This window comes from Motacilla alba, chromosome 12, assembly GCF_015832195.1.
Source record: "Motacilla alba alba isolate MOTALB_02 chromosome 12, Motacilla_alba_V1.0_pri, whole genome shotgun sequence".
NCBI lineage: Eukaryota > Metazoa > Chordata > Aves > Passeriformes > Motacillidae > Motacilla > Motacilla alba.
This window is the reverse complement of record NC_052027.1, coordinates 18,069,787-18,091,848: the sequence shown is the minus strand read 5'-3', so window position 1 is coordinate 18,091,848 and position 22,062 is coordinate 18,069,787. Positions and strand designations below refer to the sequence as shown.

At 40.0% G+C, this 22,062-nt stretch overlaps 1 protein-coding gene across 7 annotated transcripts in view; it reads right to left on the bottom strand.

Annotated features, from left to right (window-relative positions):
* The window catches only part of ATP2B2 (ATPase plasma membrane Ca2+ transporting 2), a 397,274-nt gene that overhangs the window by 54,157 nt on the left and 321,055 nt on the right, over nt 1-22,062 (bottom strand). For all 7 annotated transcript variants that reach the window (XR_005258393.1, XM_038149263.1, XM_038149261.1 and 4 more), the window contains one exon: nt 20,575-20,817. Coding sequence is in view for 6 of the 7 variants with exons in the window: in XM_038149263.1 (XP_038005191.1) it covers nt 20,575-20,817 (243 nt within the window). In the remaining variant the exon portion in view is untranslated. The remainder of the gene's footprint in view (nt 1-20,574; nt 20,818-22,062) is intronic.

Here is a 22,062-nt window from a genome sequence, read left to right as displayed (position 1 = left end):
CTGAAATCTGCCAGGAACTTCAGGTTTCTCAAAGCAACAGAGGAACCAACTTCAGTGCCTGGGTAGTGATGGGTGCCAGGGAAGATCCGTGCCTCTGGGCATATTAAATCCAATTCCTCTCATTTTAGATCTAAATCCTCATTTATGCTTCTCTTTGCCACTGAACTCAGTGAAAATTGTCATTGAATTAAATGTGAATGTGGTCATGCCACTGGAATGCTCCTGGAACCCAAAGAAAGACAAAGTTTTCTATCAAAGACAATTCTAGACAATAATTAATTTATAGCTAAGATTTCAACATGCCCTGATGCCAATGGAAATCAAGAAAATAAAAACCTGCTCACATTTCTCAATACAAAAAACTAACCATCAGAGTCCTTCCAAAATCACCTTTATTTCAACAAAAAGTAGATCACACTCCCCTGTTCTTACCGCGGCCTAAAAATAGATTTCTTTCAGGGAACATCTTTTGAATGCAAATACGTAAGCAAGGGGGGAAAAAAATTCCTGTGAAAAGAAAAGGAACAGACACTTCGGAAAGGTTTCAAAATCTAACAAGTGGCCACCTCCCTGCAGAGCAGCTGCTGTCTCCATATTCTTTGTGCATTACATTAGGGGCAAGCATATGGTGCTGAGAGCTGGCACGGAGCACTTCCTTCCCTGCACTGTTCCAGCTCAAAATCTATATGCCAGGAGCAGCCTCCTTGCAGATTGTTCTTGACAATCCCTTGCAGAAGCTGCTGCCTCTGAAACTTCCTGCTGGGCTGGAGCTAAATTTATTTCTCGCTGAATTCTGCGGTTCATGGCACCTGGAAAACAAGGACAGCCTGATGGGGTTACTCTGGAAGGATTTGCTGGGGGTAGCTTCAGTGACCCCTCAGAGGATGGAACGATGCCTTAGGATTTTGGCTTTTATATTCTTCATATATTTGTACTCCTGCAGCTCTTTAGGGTAGAACTCCACACCCAGTGTCAGCTGCAGCTTTCCCATTTTGGGCAGACACAACAATTCCTCTCCAGGCCTGGCAGTCAAGGACACCTCACTGCCTCAGGCCCAGAGATGGAAACAAAAGGGACTTGGGGGGGCAACCTTGGGGTCAATGACTTCATCACCTGCAGCTGGAATTGGAAGATGAATCCCCAAAATGTAAACGGACCAAACTTATAAAAGTAGAAAAACCTGTGACCTGTAATCCATTTTGGGTGTAACCCCTGTGGGGCTTCATCTGCCCAAAATGTACCTGAAGGGCCTTCAAGAAATAGAACTGCCTTTTGTTGCCTTAATTCTGCCTGGCCTCTGTTTTGAGGTAGTCCCAGAAAGGCATCATAACCCTTGGAAGCAGGAAGAGGGAAAGGCTTTGAGCTGAGATTTACCACAGGGAGCTCCAGCAAGGACCTTCTGCTCCCCACAGGTCACCTGCAATCTGTTCCATCACCTGCTTGGAAGGGACTGAGCCAGGATCTTCCCCCAGTCATGACCCTTGCAAAATTTTTCTTCAAGCATCTCTCCCAAGCCTTTGGATTATTTACTCACAACATTTCAATTACAAGCAGCTACTCACATGTAGAAGAACCCCTAGACAGATGTTTAAAAAGCCCTGGTTACACCCAGCACATCGAAATAGGTTTCTAGGTCAAACTACAGCTGCATTACCAAGGCTTAAAAATACCAATCCAAAGCCAGTATTGACCTGATACGGAGTTTGGATTACAAAGGGAATTTTCAGAACTGTTGCACTGGGAAATAATTGACTAATAAAAGGTTTTAAGAAGAAAGATAACATTCTGGGCATAACTTAAAGAGGTGATCCAACTTGTAAAATTAGATTAGGAAATAATTCCCATTTTTGTCCTAACTCTTTACTAAACCTCCCTTTTCCCACTGCCCCTTCTCTGCAAGAAGACTCAAGAAGTCCTTCTACATTAAAATGTCAGGATTTTCCATATTATCTTTCCATATTATTATAATTTGTTGTATGTAACTCTCCTCCGTTCTACAGATTGAACTACTCCTTTAGAATAATAATTACATTAAATATTCCAATTTATTAACATGAAAAATGAGCTTTGCAAGAATACCAGATCACTATTGAGTGCTCTATTTCAACCCAGCATCTCAACAGGAAAAGAGAGGAAACCAAAAACTTTTTAAAGTTAAATTGCAAAAGATTTCTACTTCATACTCTAATTACTCAAACAAAAGACAAAATGGACCAAGATGCACAGGAATTTTTCTCTGTGTAATTAAAAATGTTAAATGTAAAATTTAAAATAACTAACAAGGATGAATGCTGTTCAAACCATGTAATATTTTTATTTTTTGACTTCCTAATACTGCAAAAAGAACTACTAAAGAACTGTGGTCCTATTAGAGAGATTCCGTTGCCACATAATTTAAATAATATTTTAATGTAAGACATCTAAAGCAAGATTAAAACATCCCAATTTATAACCAAATGTTCCAGCTTTTTGCAGACACAACTTTCTTCAACTGACTTCAAGCTAAAACTACAGAGATTTTGCCTGTTTCTCTTAGATAAAAGCTGCAAAATTAAAGGGGTGAGTCTTTTTTAGTCAAGGATTAAGAATTGAAAACTTTGCTCAACTAAATAAAGTTTCCCATTACAAAATGGGGAATGGTTTCAGAAGCTCTGTTGGCAAGAGGAAGGCAGTGAAATACCAGCCTTCAGCTGGTTTAGAATTTGTGTTTAGAATTTCTCTGGGATTCTGGAGCCAGAGCAATGGTTTAACCCCAGCTGGAAACCAGAAAAGAAGTCTCTTGCTCACTACCCCTTCCCCCTGAGATGGTATGGGGAGGAAAATCAAAAATACATCAACCCCTAGACTGAGATAAACACAGATTCCCTACAAACACCTGGCAGCAGCTGTGCACCCTTAAAATGCTGTGAATTTATTCCCACAAGCTCTCTGTGTAGGAATAAAAATCAGCTTTTCTATCTGTGTGGACTGGGATCCTTGCAGGATCGAGGGCAGACCTGGAATAATATCATGGATGACAATTTGTCCTTGCACAGTTTGCAAGTTTCTGTGAGGTTTCCATGCTAGAGGTGAACAAGCTGCCTGTGTTTTACACAGAGCAGGATGATTTGTGGTACCACACAGCTGCTTCCCAGCTCAGAACCAGCACTGCAAGGTACAGGGCTGCTGAAATTCAGTTAAAATAAAGTCAAAAGTCAGCTTGAATTGGGGTCAGCAGAAGGGATTGGAGAGGAACAGTTATGAACTCGGGGCTGGTTGTGTAACCTCCCTGGCACCAGGAGACCCAGACTGCAGGACTTCCACACTGTCCTGAGCTCCCTCACTGCATTTAGTGCCCAACACTCCAAACTTTGAAGCTTTGGCGGATTTTTCCTACTCTTTTGCACAGTGCTGAGTAGCTTCACATCCGTGTTCCTATTCACTTATACTTATGTTCACTTATATTCATATTCACTTATATCACCTGTTCATCAGAAAGTTAATTGATCTCCTTTTAACCTTCAAAAGATTAAAAATATTTTTACACTGAGCTGATACAGATCTCTCTCTCCCTTCACAATTCCCAAGAACTAGAGGTTCCACATCCCTTAAGGAGACCACTCTCCTTAAGAAGAGTGAGCTTCTTCGAAAAGTTTGCACCATTTTTTGGGTCCAATGATTGCACATCCAGAATTTCAAAGCCCTGTGGCTCATATATTTGGAAATTAACTCGAAACCAGACAACAAATACTGTTTGGAAACCCTCTAGCAGATGCTTTACATGCCCTGGTACCTGAGATTGGATATATTTTTCAAATCTTATTGGGTTTGTTACATGTGGTACATAATGGTGTTACACAGTGCTTGAACAGAAGACAGAAAAATATTAAATGTTTAGAAGTATTAATACAACTTCTCTAAAACAAAATCATTATAGGCTTAACCAGGAACTTTGATTGTGAAGAGCTTCTGACAGAGAAGAGAGAAAAAAGGACAACATTCACCTCTAACAGTGCCATGAATTTTCAGAGAGGAAGAATCAAACAGAAGGTGATGGGAGAAGGAAAAGTGGTTTTTGCTAATTCCCACTGTATTGCCAGTTCTCTCCCTTTTCTCCTGATATATTTCCTACATGATTTAGATGCTTAAACATCTCTGCAGCAGACAGGAGGACATGGAGCTGTTGTAACATGAGAAAGTTTGAACCCAAAATTGGAGGGAGGAATAGGATCAAGAGAAAAAAATGGGTTTTACTGATTGTATCAGTAATCCAGCACATCAGCAGCATTCCCAGGCATCAAACAGGAGCGAACCAAAGGAGAATGCAGAGAGGTAAATTATAAATAATCACATAATTAAATAAATAGCTAAAATTTCACCAGGACTGCCCTTTATTGGTGTCCCACATATTTCTAGTCTGAAAACACTAGAAAATGGGATAAAGAAGCTAATTCCTTCTGCTTCCCATCACCCACAAAACCCCAAGATTCACAGCAGTTCCATCTCTTGGGAAAAAGGCACCAAACAAATCACCTCAAGTTCTCACTATTTCCTTTAGGCACCAGCAGCCACCACCAAATGCTCAAAACCAAGGCAATTTATTCCAAATCCTGGCTGGCAAGTAAGGAATGGCCAGCTCATCCCACATCTAGACAATCTAAAATGAAAGCACAATGAAACACCCACAGGGGATGCAAAATCTGAAGACTGGAATCAAAAATGTAAACGTTGTTATTTCATAATAACAAAGTTCTACATTAAGAGGTTGCTCTAGTGTGAGAGTTTTGGTTTAGTATTTGATGTTTTTTGGGTAAAATGTATTAGTAATGAATGGTTATAATTGATTTGTAGTTTAATATATTGTGGTAGCATAGTTCATATTATAGGTATTAATATATGTAGGTATAATTATAATATTAATATTACAGGTATGTTGGATATTGGTGTAGATGTTATTATAATCTGCTATGTGTTTTGGTTGAGTGATTGGAATTTAGTAGTATTTATGGGTATTTTCTAGGAATTGGAGGAGTTCTATTGTGTTTGTAAAGTGAATTTATGATTACTGTTATATTTGTGAAGGGAAGATAGTAATTATTTGGTTTTTGTGGTGTAAAGACTTATAGTATGGGGGAGAGATATATTGTTTTAGTGGGGAATAAAAATAGAAGTGAGTTTTTGATGGGAACTACAGTGCTATGCATCAACTGTGAAAGATGCATTGTAGCAGGACCCCGTGGGGAAAAAATGTAGGTGATTGGTATTAGAAACAATAGCAGCATTGTGTGGCAAAAGCTAATAGGCTGAAAAACATTTATAAGGGATTGTAACCAAGAAATAGGTTGGTTCTGATGGAATGGCATTGAGTTTTACATCTCTTGTGTCTCACTCTTCATCAAGATTGATAGCAGAATAAAATCTTTTAAAACGCCTCTCGCTTGCCCCATCTCTGTAAAAGCTGGGAAAACCAACACTAGTGGCTGGTGAGGCTCCTGAATTCCCCCAGGTTTAATACCTCTCATGGTTATTAAACCTATTTAAATATCGGGTCTGCCCAAACTGCTGAGGAAAAGGGTAGCAGGAATTTTTGTCTCGTTCCTGTATCAGTTTAAGAACAGGTTCACGTGGGATGGAATTTTCCAGGTACAACTGATGGTACAAATCCATCACACCATCAGCTCTCCCACAACTGTTGGAGGATATTCAAAGGCTTCCTGCCTCAGATTAGCTGGGATGCAGGGTAATTATTTCATTTTTGGGAGGATAATTATTGAATGGTTTCCCTATTATCTGAAAACGACCTGAAAACGATGCTCAAACCAAGGGAACGTTTTTCCCCACATCATTCTCCTGCTGCTGCTCGAGGTGGGGACAAGTTCGGTCAGCTATAAATTGATATAAAAACAGTGCATTTCAGCATCTTGCCTGCAACTGCAGCAAGGCAATCCTCCCCTGAGAGGGGGCCAGCTGGAATTATGCAATGGATCAGGGTGACATTTCCCAGCAGCAAAGCTGAGGGAGCAGCTCTGATGTGGCTCAGTGAATATGGACTCGTGCTCCTTTCAGCTCACAGAACAGGGACAGGGGAAAAAAGGATACAGCCCATGAATTCCCCCACGAGTGGCTCTGGAAGAGGGGGAAATCAGGCATGAAGAACAGACTGAGATGCTGGTGTGACAGTCCCCACTCCACCTCTCCTTGAATCTCACCTATTTTTACATTCACAAAGAGTTTTTTAATAAAACCCCTCAATTTTAATAGCATATAATTGAATTGTCCTTTTAATTTGAATGACGTATTTGTCTTTGATTCACTTTAAAAAAAGGCAAAAAAAATACTTCCACAAACATGAAAATTGTTGATTCCTCTCACTGATTTGAGATGGATATGTCAGGTTTGTACACAATTTTTGAAAAATTTGAGAGTTGCTCAGGGCTGTGTCCAGTGGGATTCTGAATATCTGCAGAGAAAGAGACTCCACAACTTCTGTGAGCAACCTGTTCCAATGTTTGACCACCCTCACCACTAATTCAAAACAAAATTTCTATTTCTTTCAGTTTCACAACCACATAAGCAGAGGGATAGCTCTAGCAGAAGTAGTTAACAAAGCTGAATTTAACCATATTTATCGATGCAATTAATTTAATTTGGACCTGAGCAAGGTTTTCTGATTTCAAACTATAAATAAAAGAGCTGATAACTTTTAAAAATTATGAGTATATATTCATAAGGTCCTGCCCATGTAATTTAATAATACCTATTCTAAGGAACCAAACACTGCCAGAGATGTTACATTTATACACCACAGTTCAGCAGTGACTCCATAAAGTAAAGATATGAATTATTCCTCTCCATCTCCTAACCCTTTCTGGTTCTCTCATTTGAACTTCTTCCTTTTGTAATAAATTGTCTACATTTCAAGACAAAAATAGTTAAAACAGAAGGCTGGAAGTCTTTTAATTTAAAAACCAAAACAAATTATGAAAAATCTCTCCATTCCAAATGACAAAAATTCATGGCTGGATTTAAGCAGGGGTACATTAATGCACCACACCACAGTGCAAAGAATGAACTCTGCCTTGTTATGGCACTACTGATCAATTCTTTGTTATGATTAGGATCCTCCAGCCTTGCTATTTCCAGATGAGATTCAACTGAATTTTACTGGCACAGATTTTTCCCACGTTTCCCTCAGAGGAGTCTTGGCATATTTATTGCACTATAGGCTATTATTCATCTGTATTATTTAGGGACCTTCCTATTGTTATTGATCAAACCCATTCCTACACTCCCTTAAAACGTGCCATTTCATGACAATTTAGCTCTAAATTTGGAATATTCCCTATTCCCTTTCCAGACATGGCCACTAAAAACCTGCACTCTTGTCCTTTTGTGCAGCCCCAGGGAACTGGCAATGGTTGGATTTATCCTGGCACCACCCCAGCTTTAAGTGCAACAAGAACTGTTGACAAGTAACCTATATAATCAAAGTAATTAGACACAGCAATTGTTATTAACTTACTTTAATCAACAACTAATTTAGTTTAAATATAGTCTAAGTACAAGGATTCTGTTTGAGTTTGCTATAAAGAAAGCCTCAGCACTTCTTGTGTCACCAATATCAGCAGAACCCAGACCGCCGTGACAAAGGGACAATTTCTAAACCAAACTGGCAAAAATTAGCAGCAGGTTAAGAGATTTTATACATTTCTAATGAATCCTTCAATACATTTGGCAAACACTCCCCAAATGAGCAACAACCAACCTAAGCATCTTTCATTTCACAAGAGAAATTGCACTTAATGTCAGGGCTGTAATTAACGGCACCCAAGAGCTGCTGCCTCGGGTTAGATCTGTTAAACTCGGGTTTTGCTGCCTGTTGGTCCTAGACTGGTTCTGTGAGAGCTGCACACAGAGCAAACAGGACAGAAAGTGCCTGGAGTGGAGCCCATCAGGCAGGAAAACTCCAGTTCCAAGGCAATGTCCCCAGTTCAAAAAGCCTATTTCCAAATTAGGCCCAACACTGGGATTTCCATGGGGTTGGCCAACATTAAAAGCCTTAAAGCAACTGCCTTAGGGCTGAAACCTCACCTTTTAGGTTTAGGGAAGCAGAGATACATTTTCTTCAGCCTAAGCAGCATCTGTACATTTGGAAAATGTCCTTGGAGCCACTCTACTACACACTTAAATCATTTATCAACAGATTTCTCCCTCACATCTCAATCCTTTCTCCCACCAAGCCAACAGTAATATTCAATGATTCTGACCACATGATCCTCAAATCTCATCACCTTTTATTAACTCCTTAACTCTTTTAATCAAAATTAATCACATTTTTTAAAAACACCTCCACTGGTAGCCTCAGTTGCCTCTCATGCCTGTTTTTGTCTGGCCATCCTGCATGAATTTCAACCACAAAGTGTGAAACCCATCACCTATTCCCTGGTATCTACATATGCCCACTCTCATTTCTATTTGTATTGCCTCCTCTATGCTTCTTTTAGCTAATTAGAAATGGAAAAACCAATCAACCAAACATCCCCTTGCACAAAAATCCACCAAAACCCAGTCCCACCATCTGAGAAATATGAACTGTGATAATAATCGTAATGTACAAGAATTTAATCACACATTAAATAACAGAAAATGCCTGACCTTTACAGATGTGCATCAAAAACCTGAATTTCCATAAAAGAAAGACAATTTACAGGTGGCTGACGTGTCCATCCAGTTTTCACATGTTGAAAATTTATCAATACTCTGGGGATTGTCTGTTTTTCTATTAAATAGAACCAGATGGGGAAATAAATTTCTAGAAAGACCAAACCAAAGCAGAGATTAATCTTAATACTTGCTGCCTTTCTGGTGGCACCACAGCTACAAACAATTTGTACAGTTGAAGGAGCTAAATTTAGTGAGTTCAAAGCAGATCTAGCCACATGGAAAAGGAAGTTTTTTCACTTGATTGAAGCTCCTGATTATAGCCCATCATAATTACAGATCTCTGTTAATAGTACTCATTTCCAGAGTAAGGAGAAGGGTTCTTCAAGCACCCATCTCCAAAGGAGTCTAAAACCACCAATATTTCACTGCTGATACAAAATGGGCTCCTCTTTACCAGCAGCGATCAGCTGCAAGTATTTTTAACTTGGTTTGGGTCTGTTCCATTTGGGGTTTGGGAGGCAAATGGATGAGCTCAAGTGGATATAATCTGTCAGAGCGATGCTTAGCTAATATATTTTCTCAGAGGGATTTTTTTGCATGATTGGTGGGATAATATTTGGGATGCATTCTAAATTCAGTCCTCTGGCCAGGCCCTCTCCTTGTCAGGACACCAGGAATGATGCCTTGGCTGGGCAGAGCAGCAGACGGAGGCTGCAGCCAATTTGTGGCTGATTATTCATTCAGAAGGAAACGGGACAGCAATGATGGAGAGCTGGAACATCCTGTCCTTCTTTAGAGAAAAATTCTCCCAGAAAAATCTTGTTTCTTACCTCTTCCAAATGCACAGCCCCTATCACACCAGCACTGAGCACTGCCAGCCTTTGGAGCGAGGGGAAATGGAGGGGGATGGAATAAATGGAAATGGCAGAAAAATAACAACAGCATAAAAAATCTGCAGTGGAGCTGTTTAACATGCTCAAGGCTTTCCGTTGGTGCTATTGCCAATGAGCCACATCTTCTGCCCAACTCTCATCCAGAATTTCCCAAGGATAAGGTGTCCCAATGTCCCCACAAGGACTCACCAGGAGCCAGGCACACTCTACTGCTCTGTGTGTCTGCACCTGCACAGGTAAAGCATGCTCACAGATTTATTCCATTTACCCCATTCCATTTCTTTCATTTATTAAGGCAGGCTCACAGATTTATTCAATTTATCCCATTCCAGTTATTTAAGGCAGGCTCATAGTGCTTATTCCATTTATCTTAAATTTTTATAGTTTCTAGAAGGTTCTTTTCCATGCAAGGTGTCTGCACCACACCTCTGTCATTTCTTTCATTGATGCTAAGGGACTAAATGGCTTTGACTAAGTTAAAATAACCCTTATAAAATTTGAAAATTTCCTTTTTCTTCTGCAAGGCTCCAGCTGGGAAAGGATTTAGTGGGACACACGTCCTGCCTGCTCCCTGTCAGTCCCGTGCCCCTGGGAATCTGGATCCATCACAGCCACGTGCCTTTGGGAAGCCAGAGCCCCTCATGGATCCCTGGGAACGATTCTCCAGGTTTCCACCCATCCTAGAGGTTTTGCTGTCCCAGAACCACCTCTAAAAGCAGAAAGGCCCAGGATTTTTGGATACTTTCCCAAACCTACAAAAAACCCAGACCTTGGTTGTATCCCAAAGCAGCCAAGAGCTTCACACACAAGAGAATACTGCAAGCTAGTCAAAAAAATGGCTCTACCTGCAAGAGAAAGCAGGAACTGGAAATTGAAGCATAGATTTTACTTATCATATGTTTAATACCAATTTTCTAAGCTATCTATGACTCAAAAAGAATATAATTTTGCTTACATTAAAAGCAAATTAATAGATCTTGTGAAGTGCAAGGTCAGTCACAAAGAATAGCAATGAAAGTCAATTTAAAGACTTGTTCAAGTCTGCAAATAACTCCTGCCATTTATTGCTCTGAAATCAACACATTTCCTGTCAGACTTTATTCCTGATCCGTTGTACTTCAGATCTTGTACCATTTGCAGTTTCTTGGTGATTGTTGACTGTATTTTCCCCCTCAGGAATAAACCACATTGGAGCTCTGAGAGTAAAAAGAAAACATACTAAAACTGCATTGTATATAAACCATGTATTTACACAATATAAATCTGAAAGGAAATTAATTTCCTATTTCATTACGAGGTGATTCACCCACCACATTGATTTCTAATCAGCCTGTTTGTGTGCCTTATAAAAGCACCACCATTTTCTGTGAAATTGGTATTAAATCATCACACTGGAAGGTATTATCTTCCTGTTCCTATGACTGAGAGCACAAAGAAAACTCACATTAAAACAAAATGTGCCTGAAGTAATTGGTTTACACCAACTCATGTGAAAACAAAAGCTCCCATCAGGAAAACATGCTGCCTGAGAATATTCCCTGAAAAGTGCTAACACCACATCCCCACCAGCGCATCAATCAGCTCCAAGGTGTGATGGCTTCACCTCAGCAGGGTGTCAGAGGAGGAAAAGGAGCCCAACACTCTCCAACCATTCATTGTGCCAACGTATTAAAAAAATAAACAATAAAAGAAAAGAAAATAAGACTCCTAAAATGCTCAGCCAAGAAGAAATATTTATAAACCCTGATGAAAACAGAGTGGAGCACCTTGCAAAAAAACATTGATTTTTAAAGCCTGCACTTTTGGGAGGAGATGGAGGTTATCCCCACAGGTGAATTTTCTCATGCCAAGACAAGATTTGTGCAGAATAAGAACATGAACATAAGATAAATTATATAAAAGAAAATTCCATGCAAGGCAATAGGAAAAACTTTTGTTGCATCATAGCAAGTTCAAAATCTAATTTACTCATTTGCATACCAGCAAGAAGGGGAAAAAAAACCCACATGTGTAAAATTATATTATAATAACAAAGAGCTTCCAAGTGATTTTAGACTGCCTAAAAGCTTGCAGTGAATATTGACTCCAACAGGAATTGATGGAATCTGCAATTACCAAACTCAAGGAGAAGGAGGCCAGGATGAAGGAGGTGTTTGTTACCATGGGCTCTGTCACTTGAGGAAATGTGACAAAACAAATGTGGCAAAATGCCACGAAAATGAAGAAATAGAATTTAAACTTGTAGCTGGTATGGGAATAACTTGTCAAGGAGGACTCTGTATTCATCCATCTCCTTTTCCTCTGGCCATTTGTTGCTGGGGCAGCACAGTCACCCCTTTCCTTGGCAGGAAATAAGGTAGAAGGGAGGGAGCTGCTGGTGCCCAGTGCATGCACAGTTCCAAGCTCTGTCCCAGCACATTCATCCCACATTCTGTCCCTCTGGGTGCATGGCAGAGGGAGAAGATGGCCCTCTTCCCATCCCTGCTCCCAAATCCGCCATCCTTGCTCCCAAATCCCCTGTTCTTCTCCCAAATCCCCCTATTCTGCCCCAAATCCCCTCTTCTGCTCCCAGATCTCCTCTTCTGCTCCCAGATCTCCTCTTCTGCTCCCAGATCCCCTCTTCTGCCCCAAATTCCCCTCTTCCTTGCAGCTGACTCCATTCCACCCCTCTCAACTCACAAAAAGAAAGGAGATTTCATTAAACCCCAGCTTTTTTGGCAAGCCAAACCCCTCCTGCCTGGCAGGAAGAGCAGGGTGGGCTAAGGGCCTGTCCCAGGCTTTACACAGCCCAGCCTTGCCTAAACACAATTATTTCAATTATGAAGTCAGCTGCTAATTTAGGGAGAAAAGCTGTTTTTGTACCTCTCATTCTACACAACTGCAATGGCAAGTGATGTGTGAAGATCATTACTTTCTGCTAATTAGCACCCCTAGAAGCACAGACAATTAACTGCACCATCTATTATCCCTAATAATTATTATTTACACAGTAAATAAGATGGACACTATAGGTTGGGGGTTTTTTCCCCTGCTTATTTTATCCTGAGGAAATGCTTACCAAGGGCTTTATAAAAAGTTTTAAATATGTTGGAGGGGGATTTTTTTGGGTGATGATTGTCTTGCTTATATTTAGAAAGATTCTCTGGCCTGCATTGTCTGTTCCCATCCATAATTTATAACTGCTTACACAGTTGTGTAACACTGGGAACAAAATACAAAAAAAATCAGATTAAGATATAAATTTACCTAAAATAGGAATTGTTTTGCCTAGGAAACAAAAACTCTTCAAAATATACAGATTTTTAATAATCAGTTCAATCAAACATTTCATTTTAAATGGCACAAATGCACCATTTAGCTGGAGATGCAGACAATATTTTAACCCTGTCACCTGAGATCTTCAAAAAAAAGATTTTCACAAATTTCTAGTGCCAAAATCATATGCTGAAAGCAGCCAATAAATTACTTGCAGCACTATCCAGAAGCTGGAGTTTGATTCCTGGGATGCCTTTCCTGATGGAAAGCCACCCTGAAAATCACACAGGGTTTCAGAGGCAGGAAAAGAAGCCCAACACATTCAAACCATTCATTGTCCCAACATATTGTGTTTAAAAAAGAAAAAAGATGAAGAAAAAAAAAAAAAGAAAGAAAAATGCTCAGACAACAAGAAGCAATATTAACAAATCCAGATGAAAACACTGTGGAGCATTTTGCAGGAAACAGTGACTTTTAAAGCCTTCACTTCTGGGAAGAGCTGGAGGTTATCCCCATAAGTGAATCTGATTTTCTGCTAAGCAGATTTTCCTCTGTGTTTCTCCTGGTATCCCATATTTAGTAATTTATTGTACCCCCAAGGCTGCAGGATCCAAACTGTAAAACCTGGAGCAGTTCCATGAGTTGCCCCAAATTCCCCTGGTGTTTTTCAGACAGGGAACAAAAGGAGGATCCTTGAATTTCTCCACCAGTTCCTCCCAGTACATTTTTCTGAGCCATTTTCTGGAAGGCTTTAATTACACAAGGAGAGGATTTTACAACTCCAAATGTATTCCACAGTGCAGGAAGGTGATTCCAGCCTGTTTCTCCTCCCTCACCCAAAACCAATGGCACCAGTGAGCTGGTTCAGTGCCATTAGAAGGGCTAAGATGAAAAAGTTAATATTTCTTACTGTTTACTGATTTCCTGTATTATGTGAGGATAAAACCTTCAACAGACCTCTCCTTCCATAAAATACCTATCAAATAGCACTTCTCCTCCCCACCAGCCCTAAAACACAAATTATGAAATCGTGACAGAATGTCTGAAGGGAGAATTTACTTTTGAGCATTGCCTGAGGAAAGAAAGCAGAGATAAACAAACATTCTGAAGGATGGTCACTGCTGAATTGCCACCAAAATTCCCTCAAGCCCTTCTGTACCAACACTAGCACAGCAAAGCTCCCTGTGGACAGAGCTTGGATTTGTGGAGCACACATGGCACAGAAAAACAGGGAAAACCACACTGTAAATAGAAGAGCACAATGTGGAGAACTCCTGCAAACTCTTCTGCTGCCAATTCAGAATTTCCTTTCCTTTCCTTTCCTTTCCTTTCCTTTCCTTTCCTTTCCTTTCCTTTCCTTTCCTTTCCTTTCCTTTCCTTTCCTTTCCTTTCCTTTCCTTTCCTTTCCTTTCCTTTCCTTTCCTTTCCTCTCCTCTCCTCTCCTCTCCTCTCCTCTCCTCTCCTCTCCTCTCCTCTCCTCTCCTCTCCTCTCCTCTCCTCTCCTCTCCTCTCCTCTCCTCTCCTCTCCTCTCCTCTCCTCTCCTCTCCTCTCCTCTCCTCTCCTCTCCTCTCCTCTCCTCTCCTCTCCTCTCCTCTCCTCTCCTCTCCTCTCCTCTCCTCTCCTCTCCTCTCCTCTCCTCTCCTCTCCTCTCCTCTCCTCTCCTCTCCTCTTTCCTTCCCTTTTTCCCTTTCCTTTTTCCTTCCTTTCCTCCTTCCCTCCCCTTCCTTTTTCCTTCCTTTCCTCCTTCCCTCCCCTTCCTTTTTTCCTTCAGTTTTTCCCTTCCCTTCCCTTCCCTTCCCTTCCCTTCCCTTCCCTTCCCTTCCCTTCCCTTCCCTTCCCTTCCCTTCCCTTCCCTTCCCTTCCCTTCCCTTCCCTTCCCTTCCCTTCCCTTCCCTTCCCTTCCCTTCCCTTCCCTTCCCTTCCCTTCCCTCTCCTTTTTCCTCCCCAGTTTTTCCTTTTCTCCCTCAATTTACCCTCCCTACAACTCTGGTTTTGGGGTTTTCACTCCTTTTCCCATCATCTCTTCTGCTGCCACAGCTCTGGCCCAGGCGGCTCAGCCTGGACTGGCCACTTGACCCCTGATAAATCAAGAACTGATCTTTTCCAAACACTTCAATCAACAGCTGGAGCTGCCACTTGTGCCTTGATGTCAGTGGCAGATGGAAAAAACAGCATTTAGGCCATGCCAGAGACTCTGTTGTCATTTAAATGATCATTAATGAAAGCTTTCCTCAATCTAGCCTTACTAAATTTTTTTTTACCACTTTTGTGGCCATTTCTGTCCTCATGTTTTGTGTCTGGAGGGGGTTTTAAGTATTTATTTTGATTTATTTTTTAAAGTATTTGTTTATTTCATTTATTTTTAAGTATTTATTTTAAGTATTTATCATTTTTAGCAGCAATGGGGGAACTGAGCTGGATGAAATAAGAGATGGCTCGAACCTTCATGTGCAGCAAAAATAAATGGGAAAATCATCTGTACTTTAGCACAAGAAACAAAGGGTTTGAGAATAGGTTTTAAGCAAACCATACCTGTGAGTTAAAATATCTTTGCAATTCCATATGCCAAAATAACTCAAAAAGGCAGTTTGGAGGTCAAAAGCTGTTTTCTTATGGTTCTCCTTGGAATAAAAAAGGGAATTCTAGCGACATATAAAAGCAATTTCATTTAGCAGAGAGCCCCTGGCAGACAGCTCTGCTGCTGTAGCCTCAGGCCACAGAAATTCCCTGATTTGCTGCTGATAGGTGTGGCCAAATCTGATCTGTTGGGGCTTGGGCTTTTTTTAAAAATGAAATTTAAAAAAACCCTTTCCTAAACACTCAGGATCTCTGTCTTCCTTTCTATTTGCAAAGCAAAACTGCAAATAAATACAAAGACACATTAAACAAAAATTTTATATATATATATACACACACACATATAAATAAAGGTAGATAGATAAAGGTAAAGTCTATTCTCTGTCAGATGAGCCACAAGCAACCACTGTTTAAGAAGTGATATTTCAATCCTCCTTCCCATCACAAAAAACTTTACACATTAAAGTGAAGAAATGTATGGAAAAATCCATAAATATAGCTGCTACACTTCAAGTTTTGAAATTATTTGGTAGGAAACTTCTAAATATCCATATTCCCAATAAAACTTAAAAGTTGGTTGTTTTGTTTTAGAAGACCTTACTATATTGAAATTTTTGGAATCATGAATAGTAAAAGGAAATACCAGGAATTTTCTGTTGGCTAAATAATATAAATATGTAATTACTGGGACAAATTTTTTATCTGATCAAACAAATTTTAAAAATTCAAGATTATTCAAGTATTTGATGAACAAAATTCAGTCTTTAAATAAAAAAAATTAATAAATCTCAAAGAAAGAAGCATAATCTGCACTTTGCACACCTTCTCAAAGGCTGTTCCTGACAGGAACATTGTGCCTCCCAACAATCAGAGAGCTGTTCTTGCTTGGGATGCAAATATCTTCTCCCAAATAAAAAGAACTTTCATCTGGCTATCACATCCATGTTCCCATACCAGCAACAGATGTGCATCAATCCTTGCAAAGCAGCGAGATTGTGCTAAAACCTTATTTTTCCTCCTTTCACCATTTCAGTTTTGTGGAATATCATTGCTTCTTATGGCTTCTATATATGATGGGTGTCTGATATATTATCACCCACCTGCTCTGTCTTTCAGCTGCAATAAAATTGTCTGTACTCTTTGTGTTTTATTTCATTTTCCCCTTTAGGTTTTATCCAACAACAGCCTTTTTGTCCCAAAAGCTTTCCCAGCTCACATTCACAACTTGATGAATATTTATTAACATATAGACCAACATATTTTTATTTTATTTCCTCTGGGAAAAGGGAGTGAATGTGGAAGGGACTGAATGTTTTGCACTTTCCTGTGATGTCTCTTCCTTTGGTTCAAGGTTTGCCACCACATCCTGCCACACTCTGTGCAAATGCACCAAATCACAGCCAGAACAGCACTAAAAGCTCCTCCTGGACTTCCAGATATTCACCCAGCACAGGCAAAAGGAGCCTTTTATCCCTCACACCCATCAAGCAGCAAATGAAAAGTTGGTGTTAGATCCTCACAGTAACAGCTCCAGCTGGGATTTTTCCACTGGTGCTGAAAATCCCTCAGCTAAACCCTAATTGTAGTGTCTTCTGAATCAGGCACATCACACCCAGCCAGGAAATTAAAAGAAGAAATTCCTCTCTAATTAAAACTGGAATTATTGGAAAGTTGAAATCCGTGAGTTTGGTGTTTGGAGTCTCTGTTTCATCACTGCTCCTTGGCATCCAAGATCAATGTGCTCCTGCTCCAAGTGCAATCAAAGGATTCCCAAAATGCAGATTTTGCTCTCAGGGTCTTTGCAGTCCCCACCACAGCTCACAAGCAGAAATGCACGAAGCCTGATTTTATTTCCATGTGGAAACAGGAATATTGGACACAAAGGTTTGCTGGAGAACAGCTTCACACAAACAGCAGAAAAGTTGCTCTGAAGCTGAAGGGATGTAAAATCAGCTCACCCAGCAGCTTAATCTTGGAAAGCAGTAAAAAGAGCTATATTTAATGATGCTATTGTTCAGTTGCAATAATTTGTGTTTAATTTCTCAGGGAAATTCAAATCTTTTATGCCAAGCACTGATATTATTGCCTTTTTATATTTTTATCATTGCTTCAGTTGCCCCTTAATCAAAAGACAATGCAAGAGGGAATATTTCTCATTCAGCAGAGCATCTTGACTAATTTTATGGTCCCATATGTGATCCTTCTGAACAGAAGTTCACACAAAGAGCAATTTACAGCACACATGTAGCCGGAGAGCTAAAAATAGAATATGCAAAACTCACTCTTGGAGACAGAACCCTTCCAATGCCCTTTGGGTTTCAGCTGATATTCACAATTTGATTAAACATGCTCCAAGAACGAGTGCACGAGCGTGCATTCTGTATTAGCAGGAAGGAAAATAATTCTGTTTATTTATCCTGGAAACAACTCCCTCAGGTGTTTTTTACTGTATTTATTTGGGATGCAAAATGGGCTATGGAACAATATCTTGTATCTTAAAGGTCAGCTTGTTATAAACTGTGAATAAAATGAAATCCCCTGAGATTGGAGCTGTGGTTCTCATGGAGTCCATATTGCAAAGCATTAGCTCATAAGATCTAAAAGATCTCTATTTTAAACAGATAAGTTCAAGCAGTCACTGATCTGCATCCAGAGGATTTCACCCCTTTATCAGTTTAAAATCAGTTTCTGTGCAAAGCTAATAAAGCACTGAAATGCTGAAATATTGACTCTTTTTTAATAGGCACATAGAAGTAATTCCAACAAGGAGCAATGAAGCCAAGTCAGAGAAAAAAAAAATATATTAAGACTATTTTAGAACTAGTATTGACCAGAAATGTTTCAGTAAACCACAAGAAAAAAGACAGATTATTAAACTTAATATTGCAGATGTGGAAGGTCTGATGATTTCCTCTGGGATTCAGAGGGGTCAACTGCTGTGGAAGCTGAGCAGAAACACTTTGGTACTGGCTTTGCTCTCAGAATGAACAGCAAAATATAAAACCCTGTATAAGCCTCTGCCAGTCACACCTGACCGAAAAACCAACCCCCTGCCTGCCCTGGGAAGGAGGAAAATTCTGCTGACACTGGGAATGTTCTCCCAAAGCCTTCCCAAAGTCAAGCCTCTTGCCTTGTCCTGATCCTGGCTGTTCAAGGTGTTTTATTCTCTTTCTCCTGGAGGAAGCACCTGAGCTGACTGAGGCTGTAACAACATTTAAATAACCAAGGTGTATTTTCCTCTCCCCAGCAATCAAATATTACATTGATTTGTGAGAGCAGGAATTACCCAGCAACAGCAAACTGTTCTTGCTGGTTTAGAAGTGCACAAATGAAATTCAAGGAGCTGCTGCCATAAAATATCCACTCTGAGTTATCACAGAGGATTTGTTTTCTCTGCACTTTAAAAGACCACTTTTAAAACAAACATCAAGTACATGCTTGACTTTATTCTGCAGCTCAGCACAGACCTACAAAAAGGACAATACGTGTGTTCATAAACTAGAAAGAAAAATCTATTTGTTCAGCAACGTTAACATTCAGCTTGACCTTTCAAAGAACAAATGTATTGGAATTGCAAAAATTTTCAGTCTCTTAATTAGCTCTGTACAAAAGAATCCAATGCCACAAGCAAACAGGATATTTTCCATTCTGGCCTCCTGTACAGAGTGAATAAAATACTTCAGGATGTAACTCACCTTAAACCAGGATGAATCAAGGTCATTGACCTCACTGATTTAACCAATCCAATTTGTGATCTTTGAGCATTAATTGAAAGTTCTTAGACATACAAAAATTATTTTTCACATGTGAAGACTCAGTGAAAACCAGATGTGTTACCAACACATTTGTGTTCCCAAATTTATCTGTACCAAAACTGGCCCACCTCAATCTAACGACAGCAGGAGTTCTTTAAATGTCTCATGGTCTCGCACTCTTAAATAAATCCCTGTCCTTGAAAAAACAATAAAATATACAGTTTTAGAGCACCTGTTCACATTTTGAGGACCTCAACAGTACTTAATGCTTCATAATCAACAATAAGACGTTAAGGAATTAACATTTTTCAAAAAAAACCCCAAACAATTACACCTCCTTCTGCTGATGCCTCAAGTTTTAGCTTTTATATTTTTCAGATTCTGTGCTGCTTTCGTGTGTGGGTCTGGGTAAGAATCCTAGATGCTGAAAATTTTAAACTTTCTGTGCTGAAAGGCACAGACTCACAAGAGAACACTACATTTAACCTGAAGCTGTAGAAAAGACTTCCAAAATGTATTAATAGCACTAAGATTACAAATGTGTAGTTAGTTAAAAGTGTGTAATATCACAAAGCAGAAAACTTAGAGTTTAGCTTTTTAGAATATAAAAATAAATATGAAGCAAGATAGAGGTTTTAGAGCAGAAGCAAGTTGTTCTTCTTCACCTTCTACTTCCTTCTTCATCATGAGTTTAAGAGTATTTTATAATTAAACAGAAAAGTCTGCATTGCAAGCTTCAAAAGATCAAGTTATTAAGTTAAAAAAGAAAATAATCTAAGTTTCATGTCTTAATTAGATAGTTTAGTTTTAAAAGACCTTGTAACAAAATATAGTTAACCATTTTGTGCCTTACTAATAAAAAGCTACCAAACTCATAGTTGTAAGACTGTTTCACTGATCAGAAATAATAAACACCTAAGTCCAAACACAAAATACTGTCTCAAGTGCCTTCAAACCCAATCTTACTAAAAGTAGAAAATACTAAAAAATAATCCACAGGTCTGGGCTTCATATCAGGGAATAGTAAGCTCTCTGCACAGAGCAGGGAGACAAAACAATTCCTGCTCCAGCTGGGCACCAAGGACAAATGATCCAAAGCTCAGCCCAGGAGCACAAACAGCGTGGGCTGGAGAGAGACAAACAAGCAGGGTGGGAGTGCCTGGGCTAAAGCTGGAACTGGACAATGAACTGCAAGGTGCAAATGGAGCAGAGCTGATCCAAGGGAGAGCCCCCGGGAGCGCTCGTGCATTTTGGGACCATTTGGGTTCCTCTTGGGTGCAGCCCTGGCTGGGCTCTTGTGCTGCCCAAGGTGCATCCATGGAGGAGATCCTTTCAATAAATCCCTGCTTTATTCTGTAGCTCTGTCTGGTCTCTGCTCTAGGGCAGCCTGCACAAGGCATCACTGCTAGGCCTCACTTAACTGCCCGAAACAAAAAATGCACCTACTCACCAGAATTTTTGTCGTGTAAGCACTGTTGATAGCAATTGCATTGACCAGCAGCTCCATGGTTTTGGCAGGGATGGAGTCGGGGTCGGGGATCTCCTTGTAGTGGACGTCGCCCACGTAGGCCTGCACCACGGTCATGCGGTTGGTGGTCAGCGTGCCCGTCTTGTCCGAGCAGATGGCCGTGGCGTTGCCCATGGTCTCGCAGGCGTCCAGGTGCCGCACCAGGTTGTTGTCCCTCATCATTTTCTGAGGGGAAAACCCACCAAAAGCCAAGTAAGAAACCCTTCGCTGTCGGCTTTGACAGGATTTTAGTCATAAAAAAGAAAGCAGCCCACAGTCAGCCTTGCTGGTGAGAACGTTCCCAAAAGCAGAGCTTTGGTAAGGGCCAATAACCCCAAATCTCAGTTACAGACTGCAAAGCTGTGCCTATCCCTGAGGTAATTTTGCCTTTGATAACCTAAGAGAGTTGCATCATTTTTCTGCAGTAGGTTTGCATTTTAAGGACTAGCTGGAACAGGTTGTTATCCCTCATCATTTTCTGAGGGGAAAACCCACCAAAACCCAAATAAGAAACGCTTCAATGCTGGCTCTTGAGGTTTTCAGTCATAAAAAGGAAAGCAGCCCATGGTTAGTCCTGCTGGTGAGAACGTGAAGTTCCCTAAAGCAGAGCTTTGGTGAGGGCCAATAACCTCAAATCCCATTTACAGACAACCAAGCTGTGCCTATTCCTGGGGTAATTTGGCCTTTGATAAACTTTTAAAAGAGTTGCATCATTTTCCTGCAGTAGGTTTGCATTTTAAGGAACAGCTGGAACAGCAAAGATGAGCCAAAGGAACTGGAGGTAACATCATTTTTAAAACATTATTGTTACAGCAAATATTTGGGATTTTTTCTTAACACTGCTGAGAATGTCAGGATATTATCTGGCAGCACAGAGATGGACCACATGTTTTGGGGGAAAAGCAAAAGAGAAAGGGTGTCAGAGGAAGGACATCAGGAGAATGAGAAAACATTTTCAAAGCAGCTACATTCTTCATTAGCAAAACCCCATCTTTGAGACTTGCTTGTTTTTTTTAATAATTGTGATATTTGGCTACATAGAAGCCAAGAGATTCCTTCCTAAACTTACTAAGTTAATTTGTTTACATGCTAAATGGAAATCAACTTTACACCATCTTCATCTAAGATTCACAGAATGTTTAAATCATCTGATTAAATTGTTCAAGTAATCCTGAAGTCCGGGATGTTAATCCTCTTTAATTTCCTAATAGAGCCATTTACATTGACTTCAAAGAACTGCAACTGCATTTAAGAAAAGTACATGAAAGCTTCAGTGAAACTCCTAATTTCTTTGAGAAACTCCAATTTCTCTGAGAAGTGTTCCTGAAGACTTCAAATCCTTGTCAAAACTTTGTATAGTTGCACAAGAAATTTGAATACAAAATGATTCTATATCAAAAGACTGGACTATTTTTCAGAGTACATTCTGCT